This window comes from Lissotriton helveticus, chromosome 1_2 (assembly GCF_964261635.1).
Source record: "Lissotriton helveticus chromosome 1_2, aLisHel1.1, whole genome shotgun sequence".
In the NCBI taxonomy this organism is placed as follows: domain Eukaryota; kingdom Metazoa; phylum Chordata; class Amphibia; order Caudata; family Salamandridae; genus Lissotriton; species Lissotriton helveticus.
Window position 1 is genome coordinate 191,563,798 of NC_136058.1, and position 12,658 is coordinate 191,576,455.

General features: G+C 46.2%; 1 protein-coding gene across 1 annotated transcript; it reads right to left on the minus strand.

Moving 5' to 3' along the window:
- Positions 1–1,292: 1,292 nt before the first annotated feature.
- On the minus strand, positions 1,293–10,281 carry CDKN2C (cyclin dependent kinase inhibitor 2C). Its single transcript, XM_078671287.1, has 2 exons — positions 8,468–10,281; positions 1,293–2,356 (listed from the first exon to the last, which is right to left on the minus strand). Exons 1-2 carry the CDS (start codon positions 9,092–9,094, stop codon positions 2,000–2,002), a joined length of 984 nt encoding a protein of 327 aa, XP_078527413.1. The 5' UTR covers positions 9,095–10,281; the 3' UTR covers positions 1,293–1,999.
- Positions 10,282–12,658: the final 2,377 nt, after the last annotated feature.

The window sequence follows — 12,658 nt, forward strand, 5'->3', positions numbered from 1 at the left end:
CACTCTCTACGCGTGAGACCCGACCAAGCTCATCAAACGACCACAACGCATCCAAAACACCTCGGCACGACTAATCCTCGACGTACCACGCCACGGCCACATCACCCCCCACCTGAGGGACCTACACTGGCTCCCCGTCAGCAAGAGGATATCCTTCAGGCACCTCATCCACGCACACAAGGCACTCCACAAGACCGGCCCAGCCTAGCTCAACAGACGGCTCTCCTTCTACATCCCCAACAGCCAGCTACGCTCCACCGACCTCTCACTAGCCACCGTCCCACGCATCCGAGAACAACCACCGGCGGGAGATCCTTCTCCCACCTCGCCGCCAAGTCATGGAACACCCTCCCGCTGAGCCTACGACAGACCCAAGACCTGCTGACCTTCAGGAGGATGCTCAAGACCTGGCTGTTCTATCAGTAGTGTCCCCCTCCCCAGCGCCTTGAGACCCTACCGGGTATGTAGTGCGCTTTACAAATGACTGATTGATTGATTGATTGATGAATTGGCCACGCACCTGCTACACTAGGGTTGAACCATCTAGGGTGATTTTTTTTTTTTACGGTGGTGGTGGTGTTAAAACTTAACATGAGTGTAAAGTTGCTGCATTTTACTAGCCAGAGTTAAAGTCGATGTGATTATAGGGTGGCGACCATTGGGTGACGTCAGGGCGTGCAGGGAGGGCTCGAGAAGCACACGTCACGTCAGTCGGGCACTATCTGGGGCAGCCGACCACGTGCACCCACATTTATAGTTCTAATATTGAGCGATGCCACACTGAAATAGCGACGGTGCTTCAATAATTCAATTCCGTCGCCTGACCCGTGAAAGAATAGAAGACGTGAATGTCCCATGCATACTTCATGAAAACGATCGGTGGCGGTTACCTTCTGTGCTGCTCCTCTAAGAGAAATGTTTAAGTATTTAAATTACACAATATCGATTATATACATAAGTAGTTTGATTCCCTCATATGTGCCACATGGGCTCTCGTAGGTGTGCTAGCCTGGTCTCTTCATGCTGTTTGCGTATGTGTGTGATGATCGGATGACACAATATCGCCTAAGTGAAAAGAAAGCCACTGGAACCACATGCGTTTAAAAAATACACAATGTTAGCAATTGTTTAGTTTTGTCTTCGTCCGTTCGGTGTTTGTTGAACAAAAAGTGGAATCCTTGGCAGGACCTTGATCTGCTTTGAGGCTTAAATATAATTTAAATCCCAACATCATATTTGACTATACATTTTGACAAACACCTAACAATATATATTAAAGAGACACACAGGGGTTTTATTTTAAATAGTAGATTGCGACCCTTTAATTGTATAGGATAGACACGTCGTTTCCGAATCTCCTGGAACTGCTACATAAGGATTTAAACAGTTATTTCCAACATCTTGCTTTGCCAGTCTCTCTAACAGACAAAACTTTTTACACAGACAAATTCGTGATTTTCTTCCGAGGAGACGGGAATATTTACACAACTCAGTACAGCAGAAATATGCACCCCACCTACCTGAACTAAACATTTTATTCGTATATACAGTGTATATTACACGCTCCTCCCTTTTTTCTATTACTTCAAATTGCAGTGGGGTCTCCAGCCTTCATTTTCCGAGTACGCAAATGCAACATTGGGTAGGATATTTCGAATGCGGAATAGCCTGTTTCTACAGCTCCTGATAGTGTCATAAGCCAGTGGCTCGTGTGGGCCTGACTGGTACAACTGAGGGATGCGCATCACAGTATGTTTAATGTTTTGCTTATTTAGATAAAACAAATTAAACAGTCGGCTTTGAAAAGTATAAAATATGCGAGAGAGGAATAAAAAGCACGCTTGGAAGGCGGTATAGATAGCGAAGAGGCAAGGGTTTTAGCGTAGACCTACAGATGAGGCGAAGCCAAGGCTGCTGTGGCCCGTGTGCACAGCTAACCTGTCACAGTATTGCTGCATTTAATGAAATGTGAAACATGACCTGGGCAGCGATGGCTGCCTTAGGCTCGGGGGTTCTCCTCCATCCACTTCACCACGCCCTCCCGCTTGTGGGCCCTGGCCAGGTCGTAGGCCGTGTGGCCCTGCCCGTTCTGTGTCAGCGTGCTGTCCGTGTGCTCCAGGAGGCAGGCCACCACCTCCAGGTGGCCCTCCATGGCGGCCAGGTGCAAAGGCAGGTTCCCCTCCCTGTCCCTTGCTTTGGCGTCGGCTCCAAAGAGCAGTAGAGTCCGGACCGTGTCCGCGAAGCCCTCTCTGGCCGCATCGTGGAGGACGACAAAACCGGTAGGGTCCATCAGGTTGGGGTCAGCACCACTGTGCAGAAGGATTTCGGCGATTTCTGGAACGCCGAGCTTCATGACCTTGGGAAAATAAGAAAGATTTAATGATCTGGGCATGTCTCACAAGACACAAAAAGCATAGATTTATTTACTGCTAACATATCTGAAAAAACTAAAGTCCCAATATTAAAGTGCTTTCATGTAGCGCTCAGTACCGCATTTCTGTCGTTCCTAAGTGCTTGCCATAACAGGCGTTACCGTTAGCCTATTTAATGGTAATCAATTCACTGTCCTTAGAAAGCGGAAAGGCTGAGTCTGCTTTACTGAAATTCGTACTCATTGCTTAGACGGCACCGCCAAGCTACTACCACTCGACTTAGTCTAATTAAAGTTCATGTGCGCACCTATAAATGCTGTATAAAGTGCATGCCGGTCTGCCATTACAACATTACACACCCAAAAAGCCAAAGAACAGCAAGGACTGGAGCACCTCTTCATTTTTCAAAAATACCTATCCCTTCCTTTTTACGGCTCGTTTGAGTTGCAAATATAAAACTGAGGTCAACATCTCATCGTTGCGTGGGTTAATATTTAAAATAGCTAAGAAAAAGAAGGGTGTCCGTCCGTATTAAATCGTGCCTCTTGTATAAAGGAAAATGTAAAAAAAAAAAAACCATGAGGTTGATTAGGGTTCGACGTGTCAGTCTGAAGTAAATCATAAATTGCATTTACAGTTACACAGACACACACCCTTTTTAAGACCAGGGCGCATGGTCGTGTAGCGCTCTCTGAACAAGAAGACGGGTGTAGGCGCGATGCGGGTGCCAGCGTGACAGCTCGTGCAGGATGCTGCACGCCCTGCCTTCACCATGGTGGCTCTGCGACATAATTGTGTCTGGAACCATTCTGTGGTGCACCTGGCAAGTCCCAGCGTTTTTTTTAAATAAAGTAATATTGAAAAGCATTTTCTAAAGCAGAAGGAAACGTTTTACTTCATGTACTGTGTCTGTGCATTGGTACAGTACGCGGAGCAATGGGTGAAAACTCTTAAAAAATGTAGAACATACATTGGGTAACATGCAGCATGGTCCAATGAAGCGGTCTCAGCGCCTTGAGACCCCCACGGGTGAGTAGCGCGCTTACAATACCGATTGCTTGATTGATTGATTTGGCCATACTGTCAGCCACACACCACCCTCTCGGCCTACAAGTAGTATGAGGCATTAAAATCACGTTACATTGGATACCTCATCCCGAACCCCCTAAACCCCTAAACCCAAGCTCCTCTGCTGCAGATTGACAGTTGGTGCCTTATGTTTCTGGAAATTGGGTGGGGAGGGAGACGACACAACAGTTGGCCAATTGCAGAGACGGTTCTTAGCTTTTGTCACATAAACCACGTTTTAGCGCCCATTTTGCCAGAGATTCTGCTTGATTCTGACACACACAAACAACGGTCTTCACATATTTCACGAGGGAGGGGGAGGAGGTAAACCCTTCCTGTTGGGCATCATTTGTTGGATCTTGAATTAGGTTTTGTATGTTTAATACTCCATTGATGGGTCGCTCGCATTGCAACCACACGAATGAAAAAATATGTTCTTTTGGGGTTTCGGGCGGAGACCCTACAGCCGTGATTTGGGTTTTGAACTCGGCTATGACCACCGGAGTAAACCTCAGTTCACTTTTGAGATGTCTGAAGTCAGAATAAAAGTACACTCACTTCTAAGTCCCATCAGCTATCTCTACAACTTTAAACGCTCTTCTTTCAAAAGAGCCTGAACACATTTACACCACCCCACAAAGGGCCATATTCCAATCCAAGATCTATCTTCTTGCCAAATTTGTATTTATTTGCATTGAAGTTTGCTATAGATTATGATGTAGATTACAGCATAAAATGTACACAATAATGTTATACTTGCCTTAACATGTATGCACCCCCGATAATCACGTTTGCCTCCGTAGCCAACATTTTGGGGGACTGGCAAAAAATATTCAGGTGTGAGTGAATGTGAACTTTAGAAAAAATGTCCATGTTCATCTGAAGGGGTACGTTTTAGACAGCGATGGAACGATTTTCCTTTGGCACTTCAACTTGGAGTGCTATTTCCCCTACAGTGTAGCTCAATCACACACAATTAAATTTGCATCATAATAAATAAAAGCATGCTTTAATCTAGTGATATAATTGTCCGTAAAATGGTGTGCACGGCTTTTGCCATGAGCAAACCAAGCAGCATCCATGCAGCCTAGTCCTTCATCAAGCAAATGAACGACACGTATATTACAGCGTCTGCTGACTCATACAGTCCGTCATATCCTTTTAAATATTAAAATGGCAGTAAAGTTATTACAAAACTTGTGTAAAATAACAAAATAACGTGTTCCAAATGCTGTACTCAGAGTAAAGGAACCGTGGAGTTTACAGGTTATGTTATGTGGTTTTGTGCAGTGGCCAAACCTCAAACGAGGCCTCAAAAATGTAGTGAGAGTTTAGTCTTGAAATGTCTATAATGCTTACAGCAGCGGTTTCAACATCTCGTTGGCAGGGGAATGTCGTCATAATTATGGCTTAGTTCCATAATTCAACCAAGAAATACCTCGCTTCTTTATAAATACAGACCTGAATAACTGTTACTATATTTATCAGGGTTTATTAATGGTCTTGAAGAGCCCTGCGACTCTTAGAGTTGGTAGTGGGAGAGAGGGTGAGATGTCCACCGAAGCACCAATGGACATGTTAGCGACAGCATTCTACAGTGTGCATACCATTTTATTGGCTGTAAAAAATGTAAAATTCATGTAATGTTAATTACTTCAATAAATAAATCGGTAATTGGCACCTAACACTATTAAAACATACTTAAAAAACGGGACAGATGGAAAACCCTCGTTTAAACATGCTAGGAACTGACAAAATTATTTGTTGGAATATATATATATATTCACCAAATTTGACAAAAAGCTCATTCATCACGTTGTAATGTGATGCTCAGCCTGGTTACGTGTGTGTTGGAACGTTGAGAATTGGAATGTTAGTTTGGTTTGAGCGACATTCAGACTGCTCCTGGTGGGGTTCATTATTTATGTACTTTATTTCCTGTAACTTCTATCTTCAATACATTTACATGAAGTTACCAACGACGAATGGACTTTTATTCATAACTTTATACACGTTTATTAAATTTGTAATACAATGTAGTGCTATCATTTTAACCGTGTGTGGTTAAAAACCAGCTTTTTCGTCAAATGAAACGCCACACCAATCCACCATTTTCACTGCAGTTTGAATACGAGCTCTTAAAATGGTAAGATATTTGCCAACACATGGTTTGTAGTTATTTTCCCTTGTTACAGTTGTCCAAGAAATGTTTTACATACCACAACATCACAATTAATGCACACCAGCGAATAACAACATAAACCCAAACTTGTGATCAGAAATGTTATTTTTTTAAAACACAGTGTGTATAGAATTCATGACAATCTATATGTGCAGTAGGTAACATCCTCTTACTATCGTTCCCTGTGCAATTCTTAGATGTATTTCCTGAAACGTAGGAGTATGTATTCAAAGACAGGGTGAATATTTTATACAGTTCTGTGCATCGACCTATTTAACTCACAAACTGGTTGGAAACTGTGCTACTGTGAAGCAAGTTCTCGTTATTAATAAGGCCTCGGTTCATGGTGGAGCGGTCAGAGGCTTTGCTCACCCGGAATAAACTAAAACATGCGCACTTCTCAGGGTAAAATGCATTCAGCAGGTAAACGGGTGGCATCTATGGAAAAACGGAGGTTTGCATGAGGCGACAGTGACCCATCACGTTTCGGCGTGTGGGTGGAAGAGTGGCTGGCATGTGCGAGTGATTGTTAATACCATTTTAGGGGCAAAACATAACCCATATATATCTCAGTGGTAAGAACCTCAATTAGTTATCTACTAATCTATCTAGCGTTAAAAGAAAGCTCACCTGTGCTTTGAAACATCACTTGTTGAGTGGACGTGTTTTAGTGCATTCGGTCAGCCATAGAGAGATCTGACGGAGCTGGTGCGTCTCTGCTCCTCCCACATCAGTAACACTCGCTGTCTTTCGTTTGGAAACACTTTTACATTTTACAATAAATGTATCGGGGAGACACTGTTAATGCCAATTATGTGCATACCCCGTTGTTTATTTTGTTGCATGTGTACGTAGGAGGAGTCTAGCCTGAAGAAAAAAGCAAGCCAAATCCAGGGCTGGGTTATTCAATAAACTGCAACATCAGATGCATTTACGTTTTAGGGGGCACGCAGAGCTGTACGTCAGTATGAGAATCCAGGCTGCGCCTATATTTAAAATCCGTTAGACAACGATGCGTGTCATATATATTTCTTAGTCTGCAACACAGTTTAAATAAAGGCAGAGGGCCTCGTCCTGTAGTACTGTGGGCACATCATGCAGAAAAGACCTCTTTCGAAAAGAGTGGCTCCTCAGTCACTTCCCAGTCTTTTAAGAATTACGACGACAAATTAAGCTGTTGACCATAATACACCTCGGGAGGTGAAACTCTCCACACTGCTTGGACCTGCGGACGGGCACACGCACACGTGCTCAGATTATGTGCCGGTCAATTACTCGTGTTAAAGGCCTGTTGGCTCGCCTCCCCGGTGCATGCTCTCGCCATCGGTGGGAGCGCAGGTTGCTTACACACCCTGCATCCTGCCGCCAATAGGACGATTATCACTCGCCGCCATGATCGGTGCTCTAGACTTGGCATGACCTGTACGAGAATCCCCCATCAATTCCCTCTACCTAGCCTCCAAAATATAACCGAGGAAGGAGTCACGCATCGAAGATTAGTTTATGAAAATCTAGATTATTTCTCGAATCCGTAGCCAGCCGCCGTTTATAATTTCTAGATGGCACGTAGACGAAATGGAGCGCATGGGGTGGCGCTTTATCGTCCTGTGCAGCCTTCCTAAAATAAAGGGTTTCGCTTACAATGTGTCAATCTTTGTAAAGTGTACGCATTAATATCGCCTTAATTTGGACACTCTCCTGAAAAAAGCTGGAATCCTAAGGAAAACAATGGTCGTGAGAAAGCAGTGCATGCAAATATGAGAAGTTATATCGGTGTACTATAATCATACCTCAACGAGTAGGTTATTAAAAGTTAGATACTATGTTAAGATAGAAAATATCTTCTATTTGCAGTACGTAATACATATGTCAGGAGAGTCAAGAAATAAGACAAGATGGCTCCAAGTTTGCATTTCTAGTCAATCCAGTCCATGGGATGGATAACTACACACCTGACAATTGTTGATCTGTTTAACTTCATCGGCTTTAGGAATGTGAGCTTGGGTTGCGGCTCCGCATCTTTACTTCGACAGCTACGTCCCCCCACCCCCAAAGGTTCCAGTACAAATGTGATATACTGTTGTTTTTAATTATGTGTTCTTTTGCTGTTTTATTACCTCGTCTACAATTATGTATAGAAATGACATGGAATATACAAGGGGAAGGAAATCGTGTTGGTACATTGCACTTATGTGTCCTGTTAGTCGAAATTAAAAACAGTGACTGTGTGGTCTTTTGAATAATAACATAATATTTCGTGCGTTTGCCTGGCAGGAGGCGCTGAATTTCGCAGCCATGTCACTGCGCAGTTACAGTAGGCCCACCCTTCACCAACCGGTGCTGTCCATCGGAGGGGTGGGGTCCGGGGGGCTAACCTCAGTGGAACACACACTCGCAGTGATACATAATGTGTGGGTGACAGGTGACAATATTGGAGCCAGCTATCCATGGACAAGGGGTGCCCTTTCCATTCACGTACGTCATACGTCATACCGCGCCAGACAGTGGGATACCTGGACGCTGGTGGGGGGCTCTGCAAGCCCCAGCCATCAGATGGGCACCCTCAGATGGGCACCCTCAGAAGGACACCCTCCACTTCAAACCAGCCCCTCTAGACAGGTCCCTTGGCTTCCGCAGCTTCGAGTCCATAGGTTACCCACCTCCTTAAACCCTCAGACGGGTTACTGCAGACGTCGGCCCACAGGTGACCCCCGCTCTCCCGGTCTTATGCAGCCCCGACCCCCAGGTGAACCCTCTCCTTATCCTCAGCCCCCTGAGGGAACCCGCAGTCCCGGCCCTCGGGCGCCCCCGCCCCCATCCCTCCGGTGACGCACCTCGCACCCACCTGCAGCGCCGTCCTGTTGAAGCGGTTCCTGGCGTCGGCACTGGCCCCGTCCTGCAGGAGGCCGCGGACCCGCTGGAGGTCCCCGCGGGCTGCGGCCGAGCTCAGCTCGTCCCCCAGCGGCTCGGCCATCCCAGCCGCTAGCGAGGCATGGCGCAGAGGGCTGCTCCGGCTCTGGAGGCTCGCCACCGCCGCGGCTAGTAAATACTCGTAAGGAGCCGCTGCCAGGGAGCCGCCCCGGCCCGGACACGTGACCCGCGGGGCCCAGACAGGCGCTGTCAGAGGGGCACACCGCCCGAGTGCAGTGCCGCCGCTTCCGGTGCGTACCTGGGCACCTCGGACTGCCAGCGAGGGGCAAGTGTACCGAGGCAGACCGAGGGGACGGGGCTCACTGCGCCAACACGATGTCTGCGAGTTACGATCTGCAGTTTGCTCAGTAACGTTCAAGATATGATGACATTGCTCGAATAGATCCTCTCTGGAAGTTCCTTTCTTTCTGAAGAAGAACCACACAGGCAAAACCCCCGTGCACTGGAAAGACACGTTCCCAAATCTGAGGAAATGGCATCTGACGCGAAGTTTGGGGCTTAAGAAACAATATGAGCGAGGTATACGTGCCAATCTCTGCATGTCACAAGCCAGCCGGTGGTCCCGCAGCAAACACTGCACTCGAAGTTCACCAAATCTGCGCCGATCATCTCAAGACAAGTTCTCCCAGCCTCCATGTGTCCCAGTGTCAGTTGTGAAAAGCAGTGTCACTGAGCCAGTGGGCAGCGATGCTTAACCGTCAACAGAGGCTCAGCTAAGTTGAAGGATCAAACGTATATATATATATATATATATATATATTTTTAGTTTCATGTTTCACGTTCACGCTGTGACCACTCGAATATTGCCCCAATAATCCTATGCGCTTCAGCTGAGAATTCAAGCAGATCGGACCCGCGTTACAACGGCGAGCGCGGCTCGGATGTCAGATGGGAGCAGGTGTCGCTCCTGTATCACACTTCTCGCCGTGGCCGTATCCCGCTCCCGTGTGTCGGCGACACTGCTGAGGGGGGAAGAGGCAGCTTGCCGCCTGGGCACACCGGGGAGCCTGGTAAGCAGTGCCAACGACGGGCTCCCGTCTTCCCGCCCAATCCGGACTGCCGCGCTGGCTGCCAGTCTCTTCCGCCTCACCGTTACTTTTCAAAAAGCAGCTGTCCTTCCCTTCTAGCCTGGGCTGAGGTGACTAAAGTCACAGGTGTCCTTCCTCTCTGGCATGGGCTGAGGTGCCCTGGAGTCGCAGAGACAGTGACAGCCTCCCTCGCCGTCTCCCCCCTCACCCCTCAGGGACGGCTGGAGGGTGTGATAGTGAGCCGGTGCCCCACAGGGCTCCGGTGACCCTCGTGCGACCTTCATTTCCAGGAAAAGCACACCACTTCTCAGATGGGACCTCCGAAGCACCGCACTGAAGAGTCCAAGCCGGAGAAGGGTGTCCCTGGCAGCAGACCCGCCATGCATCGTACTGGAGTCCCCGCCGGAGCAGCCTGTCCCTGGCAGGAGATCCCGGGACTGCTGCGACAGGCTACGGCTGCAGATGTCGGCGGCATCCCCTGTCACGGGTCTGACAGCTCGCAGATCCTCATCACAATCCGGGCTATGACAGCAGCACACGGGGCGACATGCTTTTGCCGCAGCCATCCACCCATGCGACCCTCTCCCGCCCGAGCCCCTGCCGTCTCTCGATCACTGCCCAGCTCCCGTTCGCCTTCTCCAGCTGTCACAAGTTGCTGTCAGGATCAGCTGCCGCAGTCACCGCTCCTTGCCTTCAGAAGCCGTTTTTTTTTACCTCCTCAGCTTTTTTTGAAAATAATGAAAAAAAATCGAGCGCTCTTTCGGTTGGCTGGGACACGCCCACCTGACGAGAGCTGACGGCTGAAGCCCAGGCGGCCCCGCCCACAGAAGTAGCGCGCGCACTCTCGACCTGTGACGCAGTGTCAGCGGATCGGGTCATCTCCACGGGGTAGCGACGCAACCGTGTCTCCCTGGCTTTTGGCGTGAAAACACGGACCGGCTCAAAAGAAATGAAAGAAACCCTTAAAAGCCCGCGCCTCTGAAACGCTGGTTGTAAAGGCTGAGGATTATGTTCTCCGATATATATTTTTTAAATCTCCACTTACCTCTTCTAAAATGCTGGCAATGGAAGTGCATCAAAAAAGTAAGGGAACCCGCATGCTGTCCACAATGGGAGGGGGGATGGGAGGGGCAGTCGTGACTAAAAACAAAATATTCTGTAACTTTTTTATGTCTTTCACCTTCAGGTAACTATATAAAACAATACATAGCTTAAATGTAAAATAAGTGCACGTTAAGCTACTCGAAGGGAAATGCACTCTCCTACGTTATGAAACCTCTATTTGTAAATTCACTGCAGAGGTCTGTGTCTGTAACCAGAGAGCCATGGAATTGATTCCTAATTGGAGTAGTGGAGAATTATTAAGAGTAACACAGACCCTTGTGGAGCAGGGGGCCTGTGTTATGCCCTTTTAATAAGCACACTTAACAGCTCAGCTGGTAACTCCTTTCCAATACCACTCAAAAAGAATAAATCTGTCATCAGAAAGCATCAAGGGATTCCATTAATTAAAGCCAATGCCGATCTCCTGAGCTCCCTTTGCATTTGCAGATTGACCCGTTGTGCACATTTACATTTCTTTCAGGTAAGCTGGCACCCTGGTAAGAAGGCTAGTTTAGCTGTCTTCCCTTCACTTGGTTTCACAGCACAGGAGACTCTCAACCTTCCACTTAAGCAGAAGCATTCCAGCGATTGGAATTAACCCTCTAAGACGGTTAAGAAAGCAGGGGAACTATTTTCATTAAATAAAAAAAAGCATGGGCACGCCGTGACCCTTCGATGCCGACCAATTCGCCCACTGCATGTATGCCTGAGTCTCTGAAGTACAGTTCATGTTGGTGCATGAGCTTATGTATGTAAGGAAGAGGGGGTATCCCCGACTAGAGTTCCTAATGCGGGATAAATACAATATTTGAAAGAAAGAAATTAGGAACTAATGTTTGAAAACCATGGACATAAAAGGACTAAAGACAGGCACAGACTATAGTGAGACAAAGAACATGGTACAAAATTATTTTATTATTCTTATTTCATTATGATAAAAAGCACATTTGTCATTTGGAAATACATGGTTATTATGTGCATGCCTTCATTAAATATGTGACTTATTGTCTACATATGTAGGCTACTGTTGTCAGATCCTGTACAGTTTTGATAATGATATGACTAGAATAGGGATCTATACAAGATTAATTTTGAAGATATTTATGCATTAAAACATGGCTGAAAATGTCAACTACGCGCGTTTCGGCTGGAGGCCTTCATCAGGGAGCCATGTAGATATCCAGGTTGACCTGTACATATTTAAAAGATAAAAACAATAGTGGTGCTTGTCAATGTCCGTGAGAAGTCCTAGGTATATACATTTCGAAAAAATACAATACACATTTAGTGGTAATACATTTATACAGTTTTTAGGCATAGAGATAATAAATGCCTTATGGAGGGGAAACAACAACAAGAACCTGGCTTAATATTTACAATTTATATACAATAGGTGTTATAACCAATGTTGGATTAATGCATTCGCTTGACAAAGTCAGACACAGTTATACTATTTATCTAACACAATGGGTTTAACATATTTAACAGAGAAGGAGGTAGGGAGAAGAACTTGACAGCGAAGGCTTTCAAAGTTGACATAATTTGAAAGGGGTGGAGTTGAAGACTGAGGGAGGAAGGGCCCGTGGGATGTGTCAGAGAGTGAACCAGTGGGACAGGGGAATGGATGAAAATAGGGGAATGGATAAAATGAAATTGATACCTGAACCTATTGTATATAAATTGTAAATATTAGGCCAGGTTCTTGTTGTTGTTTCCCCTCCATAAGGCATTTATTATCTCTATGCCTAAAAACTGTATAAATGTATTACCACTAAATGTGTATTGTATTTTTTCGAAATGTATATACCTAGGACTTCTCACGGACATTGACAAGCACCACTATTGTTTTTATCTTTTAAATATGTACAGGTCAACCTGGATATCTACATGGCTCCCTGATGAAGGCCTCCAGCCGAAACGCGCGTAGTTGACATTTTCAGCCATGTTTTAATGCATAAATATCTTCAAAATTA

What these genes read in the sequence shown, in the direction of transcription:
- CDKN2C (XM_078671287.1), bottom strand. Translation starts at nt 9,094, where the DNA reads ATGCAGAGATTGGCACGTATACCTCGCTCATATTGTTTCTTAAGCCCC. An exon ending in TCAACAGGACGGCGCTGCAG is followed by an intron (nt 2,357 to 8,467) that starts GTGGGTGCGAGG and finishes TATTTTCCCAAG; the next exon opens with GTCATGAAGCTCGGCGTTCC.